The sequence below is a fragment of the Corvus moneduloides genome, chromosome 13 (genome assembly GCF_009650955.1).
Source record: "Corvus moneduloides isolate bCorMon1 chromosome 13, bCorMon1.pri, whole genome shotgun sequence".
Classification (NCBI taxonomy): Eukaryota; Metazoa; Chordata; class Aves; order Passeriformes; family Corvidae; genus Corvus; species Corvus moneduloides.
Genome location: NC_045488.1, coordinates 19837080 through 19859784, shown reverse-complemented (window position 1 = coordinate 19859784; position 22705 = coordinate 19837080). Strand labels below are relative to the sequence as shown.

Here is a 22705-nt window from a genome sequence, read left to right as displayed (position 1 = left end):
ATGGCTTCAGAAGTATGTGAGGTGCAAAGAGCATCCCCTCAGTAGGGTACAGAGAATGAGCAGTACTGATGGTGTTATTATCTCTAATGGGAAGATGAGCAGTATCAGATCCACCAGCATGTTGTGCTGTCCCTGTGAACCCTGAGATGGCAATGGCAGAAACGTCCCGTGGTGTGATTCTCTCCCAGACCCCAGGGGATGGCAGAGGGAGAGAGCATGGATGGGTTGGCAGATTGATCCATTTAGCTGCTGTCCTCTTCTCGCAGCAGCCCTCTCATGTTCTGGCTGTAATCAAGCCAGGGAATATTAGATTACACGGAAGTTTTCCAGCAGCTTCTTGGAGTGCTCAGTTGGTGGTGGTTAAAAACTAGCAAGTTTGAGATCATGTCCTGGAAGTACTCAACACTTGGATCTCATCTTCTGTGCTGGCTTCCTGGGAATTTTATTAAGCTGCTAGAAATGAGGTTTTGTGCTTGTAAGATTTCCTGTAATTGTCTCCTGGAAGAATGAATGTGAATGGATCTCCACAAATGAAGGTCACTCAGTGCACTTGCAGAACAGTGCAAACCTTTTGCTGACAGTTGTACTGTGGTGTGTTTTAGCAGGTTAAAAGCTGAGTTAAGACACTAACTGTATCTTTATATCTGAGATTATCTGTGTGGGGCTGGGAGAGGTGCAGGTAAAGAGCAGAGGGTTCAGGTGGAGCATATACCAGGTTATTGAAGAATTTTGGGCTGGTGCCCCTTGGTTATTAGGTGATGAAGCAGCTCTTTGGTGCCTGGTGTGTGGTGTTGATCACAGTCCCCCCTGATGGGGTTGCTCCTCCTCTCCCTGCTGCCGTAAAACGTGACCTGTGGGTGATTTATCAGCGCTTCTCCCGTGGCACGGTGTGCGCGTGACAAGCCTTGGAGATGCTGGGCAGTGGGCATTTCCACTCCGTGCTGTACTCTTGCAAAGCCTGGGGGTTTGGCTGGTTAAATATTTACAGTGGTGGTGTGACGGCTGTCCCCAGGTGCCACTTCACTGGAGCAGATGTTTGTGCTGCTTGGCTTCAGACCAGCATTAGCTTGTGATGGCTCTTTGCTCCTCCACCAAGCCAAACCCTCAGTCTTGTCGGCTGATGTGAAACCATTGGTTTCTTTCTGCTGGGGAATGTAAACGCAGTCTTGTGTCCCCATGGAATACAGCAGTGGACATTGCTGAGGTTTGAACCCTGTACAGAGTTCTGAGGCTTGGGCAAAGCCAGGGTTTCTGGAGCATCTGCTTGGATTCACAAGTGCAAAGCAGTTGTGTAGAAAACCCAAGCCTCTGTTATTGGGATAGAGATGCTGCAGTTGGGATGAAAACTGTTGGAATGCAGAAGCTGCCATGGGTAGAAAACAAAACCAGCCATGGCATGGAAAGAAACAAAGAATTTATCAATATCATGTCTCCAGGAGGTGGGAAAGGATTTTGCTGGAGAACTGAGCTTAAGTTGTTCTTAAATGATTTTTATTTGCAGTAAATGCTGAAACTGAACCAGGAGCTGACTCCCAGCATGTGAGGAGAAGCTGAACTGTAAAATGTGCTTTTCTCGGTAATAACATCAGGAATTAACCATGCAGCTCGTCTTGATGGATGGAAACATGAATGGATCAAGTGCTCCCAACTGTCATTCAGCAAATTGTGCTGCTTGGAAATTCTGATTCAAGCTAATGTTCTAATAATATTTAATTTATAATTCATTTAGGCATTTAAGTGCATCCAGATTCTTCCTTCCGATTCATACTTTCTTATTTTGACAGCAGAAAGAATTCTAACTCTTATCACTGATGAAGCTTCCAGTTGAATTAAATTCTATTAAATTAAGGAGTTTTATTTGAATTAATAATGCTTCTTTGGTGAAAGAAGACCTTTGTAGGGCTTCCTATTGCTGTATCTCCTGCTTGCATTGGTGTGCTGGAGCCTGGCAACAGATAAGGACAGTAAATGTAAATACCTCTAGTGAAAAGCTGTGGTGGAGTGGAATTTGTTTGAAGCATATGTGGGACTTGGTTGCTTTGTTAGCACCACCGCCCCCCCCCCCCCCCCCCCCCCCCCCCAAAAAAAATCCCTGCTGAAGGACTGAGGGTGTTTCACTCTGGGCAGAGCTTTATTTGGAATGTTTTGTTAGGGAATCTTTTGAAGTGCCTGGAGAATTTCAACAAAATGGCTGCTTTCCTCGGGTTTGTTCCTATCTGGATATCAACAGGCTCACTGCCCTCGGCTCCAGGCAATCCGCCTCAGCTCCAACATGTAAAATTTAATAGGAGGCTGCTGTAAGTGAGATCTGCTGTTTCAGCTTTCATCAGACCACGTTTGGAGGAGAACGCGTTGGCCGTTTCCTTGCTCGCCGTCCGTCCCTGGCTGCTTTCCGTAGGAAAATTCGTCTTTGTAAACAGAAAACAGCCTTCATAGGAGCGCGCTCTCGCAGCCGCGGGAGTAATCCCGTCTGAGCGGCAGCGGAGCCTGTTCATAACTAATCTGCGTGGTGTCACTCGTAGGAAATAATCCTGTGTGCCAAACGAGGAGGCAGAACAGAGCCTGTAACTTCCCAGTGCTGTGCAACCCAGTATTTGGATATTCCATTAATTTTTGCAGCATGAGCGTCCAAAGCAATGGCTGAGGATTGGTAAGGGCTGGAGTAAAACTGGTGTTGAAATACCACATTATTTTGGTGGTGGTGTAACCGTGTGTGCCCAAGGTACAGGACGCAGCTCTTGCTGGGGTGGATGCTGTGGTTGACTCCTCCAGCACCACTCCGGAATAATTGTGCGGGAAGCCTGTGCATGTGAGCTATTCCCATGGAACAGCTGTTCCATGATGGTGTGCCTGGTCTGAGGTTGGAACAATCAATCCTTCATGCCAGAACTTCCAGCATTTGTATTTAACTCTGGTTTGCCCCTTAGCTGCCTCCCTCCCGGTCTCCTGTGCTCCCTTGTGCCCTGCCAGCTCAGATCGTATCCCTGTCCGGGGATGAGCTAGGGCAGGGCTGTGTTAATCCTTGCCTTCTGTATCCAGGAAACAGCCAGGGGAGGTTTGAATGCTACATCTGGGATGTGGCAGGCAGCGAAAGCAGGCAGCCCAGCTATTTCTGGTGGGAGCTTGTCATGCTGCTGGCGTTTCCTTTCTTTTTTACATGTTCAGCCAACGGTGCTGGAGGAAGCTGGAGCCCAGCAAGCCAAGAGAAGATGATAGCACCCAGAGTCAACAGTATAATCCTAAATAACGTCCAGTTCTGTGCCCTGACCTCGCAGTGCTGGGATACCTGAGGGCTCTGACCTAGGGAAACTTTTGGAATACTGCAGTGCCTGTGTGTTGGGAAAATGGAGAAGCCACAGATGAAACCCTCTTGTCCTTTCCAGCCACATGTCCTTTGGGGAGTGGTATTTGCTGGATCAGCCTTGTTCTACTTAATAATCACTGCAGACCGTTCGAGTTTCTTATCCATGTACTGTAACTTCTCCTTCAGTGCAGGGGAAACCTTCTGGCTTTTTAAAAAGTCAGCCAGAGACCACTACCTCCACTGCCTCTTAGCCTATTAAGTGATTAATAGGTATTCCCGGAAGCCTTGATAAGTGGCCAAGTGGGCTACTGTGGCAGAAGGTAGGACAAGACTTCAGGCTGATTTTAATTAAAGCTCTCTCAATGCCTTTGCTTGAGAAATGAAGAAAACTGTGTTTTTCTGTACATCTGGCAGATCTCTGGCTGAGTGAAGACTCCTTGTGTTGAAGAGCTGTGTGCTTTGCTGTCTGAAACTCATAACTGGAGAATTACAGGGGCTGGTATCATAACCAAGATAATCTAGAGATAAGATGGGTTTATTTACTAAGGTACATTTTCATCTTTGATTAAATTGCTCTAGGAATTGTCTAAGTGAGCTTTTAAGAACTCCTTTAGGTACTGCTACATAGTACAGATAGAGTTACAGAAAAGGATGTTGTGGAGACCCAAATACAAAATAACCTGGAAAGATCAGAAACTAGACTCTGAAAGAGGCTGCTGGAGGAGCCTTTTGGTGAAGGAGACCCTTAAATTCCCATAGAGCTTCTTGTTGGCAGGACTGACTTGAAAGAGTTGAGCTGTTGGCTCCCCTCTGCAGGGCTGGATGAGGGAGGGGTGCTGTCGGAGGGCTGGTGACATGTGGTTGTCAGCCAGGCACCTTGTGTTGCTGCAGGGAAGAGCTTGGATCCCTGTCACTGGGAGACTGGTTGAGGTATGGACCAGAACCACACTGTCACCTTGCAGTGTTAGGCAATACCCATTTCTGGTATCTTCTGCCCCATACTGCTGTCCAGATCTGCTGTCCCAGCTGTTTATGGGGCTCCACAGGGACTGGATCAGGGATCTGGTCTAACCTTTCTAAAGCTGCTTTTGTTCACATGGGCTTTGTAAGCTGGAAAAAAAGATATTAGTTTGGCCTTAAACAATCTGTGCTGGCATTAATAAGAGTCAGAATACGCTGGAGAAGGAGTGGAGTGTCACTTTTTATAGCATAAACCACAAGACTGGTTCTTTGTGCTTATTACACTGTCACCCGAGGGCTTTATTTCAGTGACTGTTTTGTTGGTGTTGGTGGTGAAAGAGGCTGTCCTGCTTTCCCCTTGTGCTAATGCAGCTGTTTGTGTGGTCAGGCAATCAAATAGATTGGAGAACTGATTCAGTGAAAAAAACAACCGAAAGGAAAAGAGAAGATCAGTTTCTGAGGCAGTATTTGCAGCATAAAATGGCTGTAGTGGTACGGACTGGTGAGGGCAGGACATGCAGGGATGGGGTGGGATCGCTGCTGTGGGTGACAGCATTGGCTTTTGGCAGCATCAAGTTGTGGCTGTAGCTCCAGGGCTCAGGAAATCACATTGCTGGTTTATGTCCTACTTTTCAACAGCTTCAGAGCGTCCATTGAACATTGGCCCTGAGGCAAACTTCCATTTTGGTGTCCAATGGCAAAGTACACACAGCGCTCTCGGGGCGCTGCTCTTGTCTCCTTTGCATGTAAATGATCCTAAAGCTGAGCCCAGAGAGCGGATCTGGGGAGCTAAAATGTGCTTCTGGGGTGTAACAGAAGCCATATGGGCTGGTGTGTTTCTCATATAATCAAACTCTTGGCTGATGATACAGATTTAACTGGAAGAAAAACGTGTACATGAGTGAAGATCAGCTCCTATGTTACATCTTCTTATTGACCTTTCCAGGCTGTATTTCTTTACTTAGCTGTATGGCTCCATGAGTGTTTTCTGGATGCCATGGTGCTTCAGGAACATCTGGGGTCTCCCAAGGACTCTGTCGTCTTACACTGGCAGCCAGCTGTATTCTGGGAGAGTTTTCAGCCCAAGTGTTTTGATGGTCAGGACTGGAATATTCTTGCTCTGCAGGTGGTGTGGAGGTTGTGGCAAATATGGGTATGATGGGTGAAAATCAGCCCTTCCTGCATTTTACAGACATCCTGGAATTACATTGTGTGGGCATGCTGGATATGGAGATGTTGGCACTGTGGTAGCTGTAATTAGTCTGGTCCTTAAATCTTCAACCAAATCCTCGTTTTATATAGATGCTTGGATTTAGAGAGTGGGGGTTTTTTTTCCCTTTTAAATTTGTCTGTCAAGTCCAACTATTTCCCAGTCCATGCCGGTAAACATGTATGGTCTGAACAGATGATGTTACCAGAAAGCCTGATTTTCCCTTTGCCTATTCAAAGCTCTGCTTGGTGTTCTCACTCTGGCTTAGTTACTCAATTATTGATTGTTTTTTCTCTTCTTTCTCCAGAATCCAGCGACTATCACTCGAATACTGCTTAGCCATTTCAACTGGGATAAGGAGAAGCTGATGGAGAGGTAAGCAGCCACCTTGGCATGCAACCACCTTGTGCCTGAGAGCTGGAAAAAAATGTTTGTTCCTGGATTAATTGAGGATGGATGAATGCACAGTGTGTGGCAGAAGAATCTTTTGTGTAAGCTCTAAATGTTCCCCCTTTCCCAGCTAAGGGTGACTCATGGCTCCTTGTTTTAATATTATTGATGCCTGTTAGAAGCTGTGGAAGTTAAGTTGCCCATTGGAAAGAGGGATTTCCAGTTTGAACACGTACAGGCACAGCATTTGGACAGGCTTTGGAAAAAAGCAAGCAGGAACAGGTTCTTGTTATCTAGCAACTGTTTTGGATTTGGGTTTAGCTGCTCTTGCCTGTCATGCTGGCATGTGTATTCCTGACATGTTTATTCGCTGGTCTGGCCAAGGCTAAATTGTTCCTGACTGATAATGGTCCTGCCTTGTCTTCATGCCCGCAGCTCCAGGTTTCCTTCAGTGTGTGTAAATAATGGCTTGAATTTTGCCTCTCCCTCCCCCTCAGAGCAGAGTGTTTTATGGTTATTTCCCATCTTTGATTCCCAGCTCTTGGAATGTTGCTTGGTAAAGGTACTTTTCAGTTTGTTGTTGTACAGTGGAGGCCAAAACCAGCTGCATTTGGTTCATTCCAATGCCAGTGTTGGTGTTGAAGAGAGTTGAGGGAGCTGGAGAATTTGATTTACTTTAGAAACTGAGGAGAATTAATCTTGACCAAAAAGAGCAGTAAAGGCTGGACAGGGACTTGCTGTTTGTTGTGGTCTCTACTGGTCTTAAAGGTGTGAAGTGACCAATGGGTGGGTGTGGAGGGCCTGGTGGGATCATTAGTTTGACTTTCTCTTAATTACCATTTCCTTTGCCGGATGATCAGGGAAAGATGGGAAGGTGGGATGTGCTTGGTAAACCAGGAGCAGTTGTTGGTGCTCCTGTGAATTGATAAATGTCCCTTCACTGAGCCTGGGGGGTGAGCCCCTGTAGTTTGGTATTCTGTCACCCAAGGAAAGAGGATCCAAGGTTTTCACACTGCTAGTAATTATTTTGGAGGACAAATATTTCTGCTATCCTTGGTTACTGGATTTAAGACATCTTTAGCCCCCTTTTTGTAATATTTTTGGTTAGTGATGGTGCTCAGGTATCTCTTATGTTTTGTTTAACCTAGATTTTTTTTCTGAAGTGATTGTATTTTTTTACAGCTTTAGTCCTTATTTTCCTGAGATTGACCTCTTTTAGTTAATGTTGGAAGTGTGAAAGCTTGGTGTTACAAATATAGCCACTATTTAACTCTGACTACAGCTGTTAAGCATTCTGATTTAATTCCTGCTCTGCAACATGTCTGTCCACTTGGTATTTGAGTTTCTTGGGCTGGTTCTCTTGGTCAGGGTAAAGTTCACTCTCCTTGGCTGCCTCTGTCTCCCTGTGAGATACCTCTACACAAGTGCACTGAAAAGCCACCCCTTTGTAGAGTAGGTTTTGTCCCTTGTTGTCAAAAGCTTTTTTTAGGGCTGCCATCAATTTAAAAATAAAAATTGGGCTGTGGTTTTGTTTTTGTTTTTGTGTTTTTTTTTTCCCAAGGGAGGTGCCAGCCAGGTCAATGTGAGGTATTATTGTTAAGGCTTTTGCAGTTTAAGTACATGTTATATTTACAAATCCACAGGTAAACATGTTCATTAAAATACTTAACTCAGCAGGATTACCCCTGTGAGTAATAGAATACGTAACTTGCTTAGGCAGGTCTGTTGCACACTGGTCCCAGTTTTGGTGCTTATCGATGTCCTGGTATATTAGAAAAACACCAGAACATCGTCTCTCAAGTGCCTGGTGCTGCCTTCTGTCACTTCTGCACCAAATAACTTCCATGAAATCCTTTGGAGTGCTCAGCTGTGTTAAAGCAGGAGCAGGAAGCTGGGAAGGAGGCTGAGAGCAGGCTCTTTGTGTTCAAGAGGGTTTGGTCATTGCTGTGGTGATAGGTGAGGATTAAGGGGGAAAAACCCTAAAATATACATTTTGCTTGGAAGTTCTGTTGCTTCATGGTGTATGTTTGCAGTTCCTAATCAGTGCCTGTTTTCCCTTAGCTCATGGTGAGTCAGCACGACCTCCCAGCAGCCTTATCAGACCTGGCCTGGAGGAAAGCACTTTAACCAAGGGGCTTCTCTTTTTTTGATAAGTGGGGAGGTCTGAGCTTGTGACGTGAAAATTTCTCTGTTTTCCCACTTTTTTTAGCCTTGCTATGCCTGTTGTTAATGAGCAGCTTGTTATTGTCTGTGCCAGCTTTGTCATGGAGTAATTGCACAGTGGCGTTGAGAGGGCAGATGTGCTGCGGGTATTTATTCCTCTTACAGTAAAGTAATAACAGCCACAATTGAAAAACTGCCCTCTCCCACTGGTGGAACACTTAATTGTTTGTGTGCAAAAGCAAAATTGGGGGTTTGGGGTGGATTTGTTTGTAGGATGGAAGTGGGGAGTGGAGGAAATGCTAGTTCAGCCTCTGAATATGCTGCATGTGTTTAGGAGAATAAAGATGTCAGGTGTTATTTTCCTGTGTCTTGTAAGCTTGATTCAAAGGGACAGGAGAGCAGCAGGTGCAGAATGACCACATCACCTCAGAAACAAGTGAAGAAAGTGCTTTAGCTTGAACTTAATCTTGATAATCTTGCAATTGTACTATGGCTGATGGTGTCCTCTCCTGAGGGGAGTTTGGGGAGGAACCTCTGTGTGATAAAGAGGTTAAGATGCAGCTCTCCTGCTTTATGTGCCTTCCCCTGGTCATTTTGTTAAGAGAAATGTGTCTCAGCATGTCCCCCAGCCCGATTTAATCCCTGGAGGTGCAGCCAGAGGTACAGCAGTCCCTTGTAGCTGCTTATCTTGGTGGCCACATGTCCCTGTTCCTCTGAGCGGAGGAGGGATGTCAGGAATGCCCAGATTGCCTCTTCTGCAGGACCTGGCTGCCTGCTTTCCTTGGAACAAATAATGCTTTACACTCCTTAGCAGAGGTTGAACAGGTGAAAAATGGTGCATGGCAGGAGTTCTGATGTGGAGATATCTTTTACTGCGAGTATATTGCTGTACTGACACTCACAAATGCTCTTCCATGGAAGTAAATATCCCAAAGTGTGTACTGGAAGCAATTTTTTTCAGTAAAAAGGCTTTTTATCTTTGATACTCCCATGGGTAGGATTTGATTATGTCTGGGAAATGGGGATTGAGCAGTTACAGACAGCAGGAGGGAATTTTGAGGAGATAAAGGAGCTGACAGCTTGATCCCTCTGCCAAAAGGACTTGGTACTGTAATAGGTTTGGTCTTGGTAAGTAGAAACACTTGAAAATAATGGACAAACACTAGTTTGTCCATTCATTTTAAAATAGCAGAAAAGCCCCCAACTTTGTGGTGAAGCAAAGGAACTTTGAAGAATTAATAGAAGAAATTCTCATGTGCCAGAAGTGCTAGAATTACTCAATATCTGCATTGTGAAGGGAAAGGAGGGCAGAGGATTTCAAGGGCTGTGTAAGGTGCTGTGCTCCTCCCTAGGATGAAAATAAGGATGGAGGTACCAAGAACCAACCCTTTAATAGAGTGTATTTGAGGAAAAATCAGAATTCTTGGAGTTGTGAAGGAAGTGAGGAGGGATGCTGACATGGAGGAGCTCTGGAGAAATGTAGCCATCTTTTGCAATGCATTAGGTGAGATTTGCAGGAGAACTCTGGTGAAATTGTATGAGATCAGGGTCAGATCTGGACTGGGATTGCATGTGTTTTGGCTTCTTAGATTCAAGGAGGATGAATGGAAATGGGCATTGGTGGTGGAGAAGGTTTGCTGGCCAGGGAAGTCAGTGAATGTCACATGGAGCTCACCTGCTGTGGGAGGGAAGGGTGTTAGAGCTGCTGCCTGGGAATCCTTTGACCAAAGAACATGGGAAGGGCAGAGGGAGATCTGCCTGCAGGGATGGGCTGTGGTGATGCTGGAACTAGTGGGAAAAAGGGATGGTCACCGGAATTAGGAGTTGTTCCTAACCATTGAAGGAACTGCAAGAGTCTCCTGATGGAGCCCTTGGCGTGTTTGCGTAAGGAGTGGTGGAGCAGTGAGACAGCTGTTGGACTTTGGAGTATCCATTGGAACTGCATGTTTTCAAGGAGATCCACATTTTCCTCTGCGTTTTCTGGAGTTCTTACGGCTCAGTGGCAGCATGAGTTTGAGTCTGAGAGACATTAATGAAAACAAATGTGGAAATTACTTACTCAGAAAGAAAATGCAGGAGAAGAAAACAGCATGGAGAAGTAGGAATACTATCCATAGGTATTTAAAGGGGATAGGTAATTCCAGGTGAAAAAATTCAAGTTCCTGACATGGATATTCACCCTTAGAACCAGCCCACCACTACAAAAACCTTTGGTATTTCCATAAGCATTTAGCTGGCCATGAGGACCAGGGTTCAAGTTGCATCATAGCATTTGTATACAAAACTATTTTCCTTGCAAGCTTCAAACCCATCTGTGTGTCTGCTCTCTTCAGAGCACATCCTGTGCTGCTCCTGCTGCCTCTAAGGGCAGTTGTAAGGCTGGAAAACTTCTGTGGACTTAATATTTATCCGTGATTCTTAATTAACAAGTACTGCCTATAATAGGACTGCACTGAATTCACTTGCTAAAATTATCTAAAGATATAATTTTATATATTTAAATATAGCATAAAAATTTCTAAATATAATCCTCTAAGCAAACAAAAGAACTTGGTTGAGTTAAATCCTGAGCTAACGTTGAAGAACAGTGGCAAAGCCTCGTGGATGCTGTGATGCCAGAATTCACCACTTCCTTCCAGATTCAGTGTTTTGAAATTTAAGATCTAAAATATGTGAACTGCACTGAGAAACATATGAAACAGCAGGAAAATGGATATTTTTAAAATTATAAATCAAGCCTTGTTGGTAGGTAGAGCTGTAAGGGAGTGGGGGAACAACTTAGTGGGTTTGGCTGGGGGATGTGTGCAGGTGATGGGGCTGGTTAATTGTCTGGTTTAATTAGTTCTTTGCAGCTGCTGCAGGCTGGAGAGAGGTGTGTGAAGGATTCTGGGAAGAGGTTGAGCTTCCTGATAATGATTCTCTCCACTTTGGTCCTCCTCTCCAAGGAAGAGCTTTTTATAAGCCTTGAAAGCAAACCAGTATTGTTTTCCTTAAGGGAATAGGAAATAGAAAGGAAGTGATCTTTTTTCTCCCCCCAAGCAATTTGCATCCTCCTTTCCAATAGGTACCTAATCTTTGGAAGCATTGTAAACCTGGAACTGTATTTTTTAGGAGGTTGTTAAATTACCTCAGGTTGGCTGAAGAGAAAAGCTGCTCGAATGGCTACTGATCAGAATAGTAGGAAAAATGGAAGGCTTCAATTGAAAAGAACTGAGCTTGGAGGCATCAAACCTGTGCTTTAGGAAGGTGTTCCAATGCCTGGACTGTGAACTCAGGTGTTCATGCTCTAGTTTCCTATCCTGGAATTCTAATGCAAAGCAATCACTGGGGAGAATCATGAATTACTTGAAATGCAGCTGAAGAATTGAAGATACCTGAATTTCAGGAGTGTAATTCAAGTGAGAGTCTCTGAAATTATGTAGTTGTCTAATATCCACCTCTGTGTTGTGTTAGGGAAGAGTTTGTTGGAAGTAGTGTGTGTGTGTGTGTGTTTTGAAATATTGAAAGCATCTTTGTACACTTAGCTGCCAAGTAGAATGGAAGAATGATTTAGTAGGTGGTTAAATTTTCATTCTTTCCTGTGTTGTGCAGGTACTTCGATGGCAACTTGGAGAAGCTCTTTGCTGAGTGTCACGTAATTAATCCAAGTAAAAAGTCTCGAACGCGCCAGATGAACACCAGGTCATCAGCCCAGGACATGTCCTGTCAGATCTGCTATCTGAACTACCCAAACTCGGTGAGTACCCGGTGGCCTCGGTGCTACCTGACCATCAACTCCCCAGATTTCCTACCTGAAACTTCACATTTTCCTGCAAAACACCTCTGAGAGTGCTGGGGCCTGGGCAGCGGTGTAGTAAAGTTCAGGAAGAAGCAAGCAGGTTATGTTTGCAAAGGTCAGATACCAACTGAGATGTACAGATAAATGATATGTGAAATTAAAAATCTGTGAAAAGCACGATGGGCGAAGGCATATTTTCGGAAATAGAAAGGCAAGGCAGGAAACAGCTTTTAAAAGCAGTAAATAATGTTACAAAGTAGTCAAACTAGGAAGTCTGGAATAAAAGTGAGTAGAAGTAAAGTGTGGATATCTTTGGATCTTTATCATGTTTGGACAATACCCTCTTGGTCAGACATGAGAGTGTGTTATGCAGTACTTGCTGGGGCTGTGCATCAATGTCCGGGGGGGTAGTGCTGCTTTTTTGTGGCTGTTGACCAAACTGAAGCATTCCCACACACTGCTCAGAGGTCCAGGCTCTGCTGGGGCTCCCAGGGGCAGGACATACTGGTGGGAGGTCTGGGAGAAAAGGAGATGAGTGGAAAAGCTCAAACAGGAGAGTTCGTCAAAAGGCAAAGTGCTGACAGTAAGGAATTCTTCCTTTATTGGATCCTGCTCTTCCTGGGGGAGCTGCCCCTCCAGAACACCCTAAAACATGTGCTGGGTCTTTCCAAGCAAAGCTACCCTGACAAAAGGCTTTGCTCTTGGCTCTGGGTGTGTTTTCAGCGAGGAAGCATGATGAGCTTTGGGCTTCAGGAGTAGCCTGGGGTGAAGTTCCCTGATTGCAGCCTCTTCCTTGCTCTGGATCTTCCTTCCCTGGAGTGGGCAGAGCTGAGCAAAGGTCGGCTTCAGTCCTCCCATTCTCAGCATTAAGGTCCCTGTTCCTCTTGAGCCAGAAACCACAAGGCTTCATGTGTCTCCTCTTCAGTCTTGTGTGCCCTGACTTCCTTCTTGGAGAGGAGCTGAAAAGGCAAATTCCTGCTTTGTATGATGAGGTGCTTTGAAAGAGAAAGGCAGTATATCCTAATACACCGTTCTCTCCTTTTTAACGTAGTTGCTGTGCTGGGTGGGGGTAAAACTCACAAGTGCCAGGCCTGTCCTCTGCCTGGGGATACTGTGCTGCCTGGGAAGCAGAATCATAGAATCATGGAATACCGTGAGCTGGAACAGGCCCGCAAGGATCATCGAGGCCCTGCACAGGACAACCCCCAAAATCACACCACAGCATTGTCCAGAGTTTTGAAACTGGAAAGAACAGCACAAAGCACACTAATACTTATTGATTTTGTAGCTCAAATAGCAGTGGCCCAGTTGCTAGAAGAGCAGATTTTTAGCTGGAGCAGAGAGATGTTGCAAGTGAGCAGGGCTGTCTCTGTTGTTGGTGTTCATTAAGTTAAAAGACATCAGAGGGGAACCTCTGTTTCTTTGCCCTACAAAAAAGCTGGAGCCTATAGGAAAACTAATATTTATTATTTCTTCTGTAAAAGGCTTTAGTTTCTGTGTCTAAGGTGATTGAAATCTGTTTTGAAGCTGTTTTAGTCGATGTGAATGATAAATTCTAGGATTATTTTTATGCTCAGTGCCCAACCTGAAATTTCAGCTTTGAAAATCCCCTAGCAATGATCAGCTAATTTTTTTTCCACTTGAAAGCTGGGGGGTGGGGGGTTTGCCCTGCGAGCCCCTTTCAGCCTGTGGAAAGCTAGAGAGCTTGGGAGTGTTAAGAAGTTTTCCAGTGTGCAGTTGTTGCAGGCATGTTAGTCTTGAATATTCCCTCTCTTCTGTCTACAAAGTCTCTGTAGCTCTTCAGTCACCTCCAAAGAACTGTGGTTTGAGGTTTTTGGGAAGCACCTGCCAAACGAGGCATTGGAAGCTCTCACCCAGCAAGTTTGAGGACTTAAGGGAGATGTTTTACCCGCTCTGTGTCCCTGTCAAGCAGTGTCAGGTCCCAGCAGTTATTTTGGGTGACACCTTTATTGGTAAGACAGGAACTGGGAGGGTCATGGCTTTGCCTTCCTTCTCTCTTGCCTCCCACCCTCAGGTTCCTTGGAGAGTGGGCTGGGGGTGTTTTTGGGAACATCCTGCTTTGTCCAGACTGTAGATGTTGAGCACAGATGTGGTGACAGCAGAACTGTCCCCTGGGCTAACGAGCTGCCTAAGGAGTCACTGCTCCCCCCGTCCTTGGTGGTTTTATGTTGGCCTTTTTACTTGCTCCCTTGACATCTTCTGTCAGCTGAGCCAAAAATAATTGGGAACTCCCTCAAAGTAAAGAAAAGAGCCGAGAGATTCTCTGCATTCCTTGCAGCCTGGGAGGAAGTGTGGTGGTGGCTGCCTTTCTGTGGGCATTTAGCAAACCTTTTCCCTGCCTGAAATAACCAAAGCAGGTCTTACATGAAGATGTGTTCTGTGGTGGTTCCTTGTGTGTGCCTGCTGCAGGAGTATTTGGGTTTGGTAAGGGATGATTCCCTTGTCTGTGCTTGCTTCCCATCACATGTGGAGAAGCCAAAATTCAAGGAAAAGTCAGTGCTGTTTTTGGGATGGTTTCGTGCTGTGGCATCCCAAAAGTTACAGATGTTAAAGTGATTTTACTCTAACTCTGCATCTCCAGGAGATGTCACTTGGCCACAGCAGCATCTGTGGAGCATCAGGTACCTTTGTTATCTGGCTCAATAAGGGTTCAGAAATTGGAAGGTGTCTTTTTTCACTCTTGGAGCCGGTGTACCTGGCACCACATAGGTGTCAGCCTCCTCTCTGATCTCTTCGTTGGTTTTTTTGGGGTGGATGTCTCTATTTTTACCTGGAACCAAGTCAGATGCTCAGGTCAGAGTCACCCGTGTTGGTGCTCACAGGGTGCAGCCTGTGCTGGTGGCAGGAGTGTCAGAGCAGTGTAATCACAGCCTGCCAGCCCGGGGGAAGAGGGTGCTGACAGGCACCTTCCCTGGGCAATCCCGTGCCAGAGCATCCAGAGACAGCACAGCACAGCTGCTGCACCTCTGTGGGATGATGGCTGAGGAGGCGGTTTGGGAAGAACATTGTCCTCAAGTGGATTCTCCTTTCCTCAATTACCACCATCCTACTGTTGTTTTGGGCTGTTCCACAGAGGATTCTGGGTTCTTTCCTCTGTGGAGTTTCATAGTTTGATGGTATCTGAGGGTGGAGTTCTGGTTTTATCTCACTGGTTGAGAAGTTGGTTTGCAAAGCTGAGCCAGCAAATACTACCTCTATAGTGGTACAAGTGAAGTGTTTTAAGTACAGTTTTCCTTGGTGCTGACTCTGGGTATAAAATAGCTGTAAGTTGACCAGAGAAAAGTACTTTAATTCCAGTCTTTCCTCAGCAGTGTTTGCTTCTCCACCCCTTGTGTAACCGCTCAGTTCCAGATGATATCTTGACAGCTCTGTGCAGATGATGCAGACAAGGATGGAGTTGTCCCTGCTGCTGTCTGTGACAGCTGATCATTATTGAATTTTATTTAGCAATTTACACCTGCCAATCAGGATCTTTAGTGTCCTCATCTGATGGGCATCTGGGTTTCAGGGGGAAGTTCCCCGAGGAGGTCTAGGACTTTTGGGCAGCACCCACATGTGCCATGGGGAAAAAATAGGAGGAATGAAGACTCTGTATCCTTATCACTGTGACCTGTTTGGTGTTGTATTTATTTGACTGATGTCCAAAGTAACATGGGAGAGAGCCGTGCTGTGCTCCATAGACACTCCTTAAACAAGGATAAATTTAAATGGGCCAGGATGGAAACACAGGCCACACCTTTTCTTGCTGCTGGGGTTGGGGATTAAAGTCTGGCTTTGGAAGAGTGACTAAGGCTGCTTTGGCAGTGTTCTGTAGGGTGATGATGCAAAACGATTAGCAGTGTCTCGAGTGTGGTGTGGGGAATGAGGGATGGGATGGATGAACTGCACAGCACCAAGAAAGACGAAATTATGGAACGAATCCAGTGATAAAATGAGGCAATGTCTCGTGTTCTTTGTCATTGCAGTACTTCACTGGCCTAGAGTGTGGACACAAGTTCTGTATGCAGTGCTGGAGTGAATATTTAACTACCAAAATAATGGAGGAAGGCATGGGACAGGTAAAATCTCAACTCACCTCATGGCTTATTTCTGGAAATTCTGTGTATTGGAGAGATGGGGGAGAGTGTCCCCTGCTGAAGTTTAAAGACATCCAAAAGAATGACAGAGAAAACCCAAACCCCAAAGGTTTGGGGGCTGCAGGCTCTGCTACAGGTGAATCTGGAGGGAATTCTGTGGAGTTGGTGCAGGTATCTGGGCTGGGGAAGGAGGAACCAGTGGCACACCTGGGATGTGGTGGGAGAGGCAAAGCACTCCTTTGGCTGTGGATTGTAATAAAGTCTGTTGCCTTGGAATTCTTTGTGATGCAAAACCAGGATAAGCACTGTTCCTCCTATGACCTTTTTGTGTTTTTCAGACCATTTCATGCCCTGCCCATGGCTGTGATATCTTAGTGGACGACAATACAGTTATGTAAGTAATGCTCTTGGCTTTGCTCTCTCTTTCCATTGTGTTACTCATGTGCTATTCAAATCTATTCAAATGCTTATAACAAACTGCACAGAGGCTTGTAGGCAGCAGAGAAGCCTGTCCTGAACTGTTTGTTTTGATCCCACAATGTCTCTTAACTTCCTGTTTAGGTGTGACAACCCCATGTGACAGCACTGGGAGGAAAGAGTCCCTGACCAGTTTGGTCAGTGTGACACCAGGGTTTCCAAACCCTGTTTTACTGCTTTGTGCATTTTGTTTCCTTCGATTTATGTCAGAATTCAGGACTTCTACCCAGGTCAACCCACTGGTTCCCCAAGCCCTATAGCTGTGGTTAATAGGTGAGTCAGAGGACAGGAGTCCTAAGGGCTGGTTCAGGATGTGTTTTTTGCCCTCTGATAGGAAGCAGTTGACTCTCAAACAGAAGATTTGATTAAGCTGGTGTGTCAGCCTGTGTCCTTGGAGTTATTGAGTTGTCCAGCTGTAGAATGACTGCTAGTTTGTGGTGGAGCAGTGAATTCCATGAGCTTCCTTCTCTGTTGTACTGGGGGAAGCTGTTGCATGAGCAATATCCTTCATAATCCTGAACTTTGTTCAAGTTCATTTTAATTCTTCTTGCTAAAAAGCATCTCAATAGAGGCTTATTCTGTTACCTTATTCTTTCCTTCCTGAAGCCTGACTCACTCATTGATATTAATTTGCTGGTTTTTATTATCAGTTGCTTTCAGAGTAGTGATTTCCCCAATTTTGGCTCTCCGTTACTCATGGAGTGTAGGCTGGATGGAAGTGGAAGTAGCTGAAGTGCTTTCCTGCCCTGTTGAGGGGTGGTTTGTAGAGGCCAGTGGGTGGAAACTGAGCTGAAGTTGGCATATCTTGAGTATCCTGATTGAGATTTTTGTTTACCAGAGGTTGAACTTCAATTTGTGGAGTCGAATTGCTCTCAGCAGGACTTTTTTGAGTGTTTTCTTGATTGCAACAGTTGGAATGAGCTGTTCAAACGGTGCATGTGAAATTGAGTAGCTGAAACCATTGGAGGCTGCAGTGGCAGCAGCAGCAAGGAAAGGATGGAAGAAAAGGAGGGCAGTGCTGTGGGATTCCCGTTGGCTGGAGAGGGCAGGGACGAGGCCTGGGATAGGGCAGTGGCAGCTGGGTGCTAAAGCAAACAGGTCCCCTTTGTCTGAGTAAAACTAGAAACTGTTTCTAGAGGTAAAAATCCACCTTTCCCTGTTCTTACCTGCATTTCTGTGGGGAGGAAGGTGCATTTTTTGAAAAACTTTCTTTTAAAATAAGCCAGAATGGACAACTTTGGCAATCTTAGAATATGTCAATATATATGACAAAAATGTAAATGATCTCAACTGGAACCTGCACCCACTTCTGTGTCCTTAATTACTACTTTTTAGGTCTTTTCCTGTTTATAGAGTCTCCAGCTCTCAGTTTCCAAGTGATATGAACACAAAATTAATATGATTTATGGGCTCTGAGCATGGGTTTCATCTCTTAATTTGTCTAGTTTCATTTATGATTTGCCAAAAGACAGTAATATTCAAAGCTAAATTCTTGAAGGTCTTGACCTGGTGATGTTGATCGGGGCAATCAAAGCATTTTGATAAGCAAAAAACCAGTGGATTATGTGCTCGGGTTAGTCATGGCATGACTATTAATTTAAATTCCAGTACCTGATATATTGTTATACTTCAGTACATTTCCAAAGTGATAATTAGTATGTCTTGAAGCCCAAGTATGGGGTAAAAAAAAGAAATTTATAATTCATACTAAATTCAGATTGTTTTCTCATACTTCAGTAAGTTTGACTCCAGAATTGCAGGAGAGATGCTTTGTCAGCTGATTTGTTTTATTTTAGCCTTGGGAATTGAGCTGCCACGTGCTGTGATTTATGTAATAACCAGCATGTGCTTGAGTGAGGAGCTCCCCAGCTGCCCAGGGCTGGGATTTGTGCTCATCCCATGGGCACACGCCGCTCCTCAGGGAGTGTTGTAAGGATAACATGCAGGAGTACACTTAGTTTTGGCTACAGCTGGAAAGGAAAATCCATTAATTCCAATATTTATCCATGGTATGGCCTGTATAAAGCTGTATTCCGCAGAAAGATTTAAACCAGGAATGCTACACAGGGTGTGTTAGTCCAGCTTTATATTTAGATATATTGGGAAGACACTTCAGTGTATATAACTTCAGTTATAGCTAAAAGACATTTTTGGAAGTGCTCAGCAATCCATAGTTAAGTTACTTTGGATGTATTTTGGCTGGACAGTCTGCAAATGCCAGCTGGGATGGTGTGCCCAGGAGAAGAGTGGTCACCATGCTTGTCAAGGGTTCCCATCAGTCAGTTTTCCTCTGCTCTCCCAGTTCCAAGCAGACTGGAATTAATTTAAAGTCCATGTTGTGTACACCCCTAGTGATGTTGAATTCAAATCAACTTTGTTTTTATGGTAAATAGATTATAACACCTTTAAGCTGAAGCTGTAGCATTCCACTGGAACCCAGCTAACATTAGGCTTCCCAGAGTTATTAACCACACAAGGGTTGTTCTGGAGCTTTTTAAAGGGATTTGCCACACAATGTGCGTGTTTTATGTAAATGAACTGATTAAATTACTTGCTTTGTTTCTTGGGCTCTTCAGGAAAGTGTTTTAAAATAAAAATCCTCACACCAAGAGGTTCAGTTCTCTTGAACTGTGTGAGCTTTCTGTTTCTGAAGCTAATATATTTATATGTGTATTTATATATTGAATACAATGAATGTAGTTTTCATAATAATAAATGGTCTAACAAATAAATAGCAAACAGGTGAGTACAAAAAGTATCTGCAAGTGCAGAAGGACGAATCAAACCTATTTGTCCTAACTTATGGCTGGGTATGGGATAAACAAGATTTCTGCTACAATTTTTCTGTTTCTTCCCTTCCCACAGGCGTCTGATCACAGATTCCAAGGTTAAATTAAAGTACCAGCATTTAATAACCAATAGTTTTGTAGAGGTGAGTTTTTATTAGAAATTTTTAATTGTTTGTAGGTTGTTTTTGTCTCACACACGTACCCAGCCAGATACTGGAGGCTTGTTTAGAACTGCAGAGCAGGGTTTCTTTGCATAGTCTCTAATCAAGTGTGAATGCAGGGGTTGTTTTATAGTCCTTTGCCTTACAGAGACAGTTGTAGGAAAATATTAGAAAAACTTCAGGACAAAAGACCTAAAGAGAATGCAAGAGCTGTTGCTTATTATCTGGGTTCTGAGAAGTAGAATTACACAGTTATAACAGTTATATAATAGTTATTTATAACTCTTGAATGTTACCTGAGGTACTTCAGATTGGAAAGCAGGAAATGCTGTGAACAACACCACTCATTAAACATTTTGCAAGTTGAAGTAAAACTGCAAAAATACTTTACCAAATACTGATAGTTTTGTAGCCTCAAAATAAACTTGGAGAAAGGTGCTTTGCAAGATGTTTGCACTGTCCCAGTTTCCCAGTTGTGTGGGTTCAGCTGTCCTGTAGAGCCCATGGAGGAAGTTGTTACGGGATCAAGCTTTCAATCCTTGCCAGAAGTGATGGGTGCAGTGGGTTTGGTTTTAATTTCTTAGCTGTTTGCAGTCACGGCAAAGGGATGCAGGGCAGGAGCTGTCCTTGAGCACCTCCTTCCTGTGTGATGTGGGGTGTGTGCTTTGTTTCGCAGTGTAATCGACTGTTAAAGTGGTGTCCTGCCCCCGACTGCCACCACGTCGTTAAAGTCCAATACCCGGATGCTAAACCCGTGCGCTGCAAATGTGGCCGTCAGTTCTGGTAAGAGCCACCAGGGAAAGCTGCTGGTACTGCTTTGTGCGCACTGCCCTGAAGTGTTGTGTGTGTTCGTGGAGCCCCACACTGCTCTGCCTTGGGAGGCACCTTAAAGGCGATCGAGTTCCACCCTCTGCCATGGGCAGGGACACCTTCCACTATCCCAGGCTGCTCCAAGCCCCATCCAGCCTGGCCTTGGACACTGCCAGGGATCCAGGGGTGACCTCTCTAGAAACCGGTTTCAGTGTCTCACAACCCTCACAGTAAAGAATTTCTCCCTAATAATCCCATCTAACCCTGCCCTCTGACAGTGGGAAGCCATTTCCCCTTGTTCTGCCACTGTTTTGAAGTGGCCCTTGAGGGATTTCAGGATTGAAGAGAGGTGTGTTGAGTTTCCTTAGGACTGGCTTTGAACAGCCCAGAAGAAAACCTCCCCTATTTTAATTACAAGTACAATCATCTGCCCTGTTTGCTTATTTCCCCTTTTCTTTCCCTTACAGCTTTAACTGCGGTGAAAACTGGCATGATCCTGTTAAATGCAAGGTGAGCACATCAAGGTTCTTTCCCAAATCTGTGTTTTGAAAAAGTTTTAAATCAATTTATGTGCAAGACTTAGTACTGAAGCCCAAGTTTTTGTGGCTGTCCATAGAATCATAGACTATCCTGAGCTGGAAGGGGCCCCCAGGGATCACTGAGCCCAGCTGTTGTTCCCACCAGGGAGCAGAGTAGCTCATCTGTTTAAATCACAGCGTGAGAACCTGCAGTGAAATCCTACTGGGTGCCTTTACTGGCTGCCTCACAGTTGGACCTTGTGAGGGAACAGTGCCTCATCCAGGTGGGAATTGTCTGGAAGAGGAGGTTGTGAGACCTGTGACCTCCTGCAGAGGAGTGAAGGTGCTTTTTGGACAAGGATCATTCCTGTATGAGGTGTCCCTGTAGGTGTTTCGTGCTTTGTCCGGCGTGATCCATTGTACTGAAGGAACCAATTTGGTTTTGCTGGTTTGGGTTTGAAGGGACACTAAAGATTATCTAGTCCCACACCATGCCATGGGCAGGGATACCTTCCACTAGCCCAGGTTGCTCCAAGCCCCATCCTTGAACACTTCCAGGGATGGGGCATGCACAGCTTCTCTGGGCAACCTGTGCCAGGGCCTCACCATCCTCCCAGGATTTCCTTCCCAATATCCCATTTAACCCTGCCCTCTTGTAGTGGGAAGCCATTCCCCCTTGTCCTGTCACTCCAGGCCCTTGTGAACAGTCTTTCTCCATCTTTCTTGTAGGCTCCTTTCAGGTACTGGAAGGCCACAGTTAGTCACCCCAGAGCTGAAATGTCCTTTTTATTTAAGGGTCCAACATGAAGTTTGTCTTGATTGAGCTTAAGAGCTGCAAACTCGTTGCAGGAGTGTTTGTGCTGGGTGCTTGTGCTTGCTGGATCAGAATGGAGCTGCAGGAATTGTCTGCCACTAGATTGTGGCTGTTTGCACAGTTTTCCAGCACCAACACCCCACTATTCCCATGTGGTTGGGTGTACCTTTCCTTAATGTGAGCAGGGGTCTTGGGAACATTTGTAGTTCCTCCAGTTACATTTAACACTCTTCTTCAATCATTTTTCTGACAGTGGTTAAAGAAATGGATTAAGAAGTGTGATGATGACAGTGAAACCTCCAATTGGATTGCAGCCAACACAAAGGTGAGAGGTTTTTCATATTTTATATAGAGATTTTATATAGATTTGTCAGGTGAAAAGGACATCAATCTACTTCCTTGCATTAGGATTGTTTTTTCTGTTCCATGTTAAGAGCAAGCCTTAAAATCCACAGTACACTGAAGTGCTTTTGTTTGAAGAGCAAACAGGTGTTAATGCCTGGAATAAGGTGAGTTTCTTCAAGTTCAGTGAAGGAAAGTGCTTGGAAAAAACCAGTTAATTGGAGACCCAAAGGAAGCTCAAGATTTAAGTCTTTGGGCTCCTGTCTGGCACCGGTGGCTTCCCTGAGCAAATCCATGCCCCATTCCATGTGTGGAACATGTTACCACCACCAATGGCTCCGTTTGGCTGGGATCATTTACATCTGCCTTCAAATCCGTGGGACTGGCCTCCAGAGGAGCCTTCATTTCCGCTGGGCAGCATTCCAGGTGGAGACTGGCAGAACAGCTGTTTGGGATTTCATTATGTTAAGGTCTCCTTCTACTTAGCCCAACTTCGCCTGAAACTTTAGCATTTGATCACTTTGGGACAAATTAAAACGAAGGTTGTCATGGTGGCAAGGACACAAAAGCAGCAGATCCCGTGGGGGGTGAGGAGCAGGCCTGGGGCTCCCAGCTGAAGGAGGAAGGTGGAGAGGGAGTGAGGAAATGGCTGCTTTGTTTTCTTGGTTCTGTTATGTAAGTGGTTAATGGCATTGTTTGCAGCAGCCTCGCTGCTTTCCGGGGCTGGCTGCCTGGTTTTCATCGAGCTGGAATGTTGTGTTATGGTGGCAGAGAAACACCCACTGTGCAGCTCAGATCAGGCTGGAGTGGGGCCTTGGGGCCCTGCTTGGAGCTCACGGTGTCACCAAAGGGGCTTTGGCTTTGTCTCAGTGTGTTCCAACGTGGCTCGGGG

The 22705-nt window shown here is 45.1% G+C and overlaps 1 protein-coding gene across 2 annotated transcripts in view; it reads left to right on the top strand.

The window, feature by feature from the left end:
• ARIH1 (ariadne RBR E3 ubiquitin protein ligase 1) overlaps positions 1-22705 on the top strand; it is a 49264-nt gene that overhangs the window by 16241 nt on the left and 10318 nt on the right. For both annotated transcript variants that reach the window (XM_032122829.1, XM_032122830.1), the window contains exons 2-9: positions 5782-5849; positions 11619-11763; positions 15792-15884; positions 16241-16296; positions 19245-19311; positions 20006-20112; positions 20607-20649; positions 21725-21796. In XM_032122829.1, coding sequence (XP_031978720.1) covers positions 5782-5849; positions 11619-11763; positions 15792-15884; positions 16241-16296; positions 19245-19311; positions 20006-20112; positions 20607-20649; positions 21725-21796 — 651 coding nt within the window. The remainder of the gene's footprint in view (positions 1-5781; positions 5850-11618; positions 11764-15791; positions 15885-16240; positions 16297-19244; positions 19312-20005; positions 20113-20606; positions 20650-21724; positions 21797-22705) is intronic.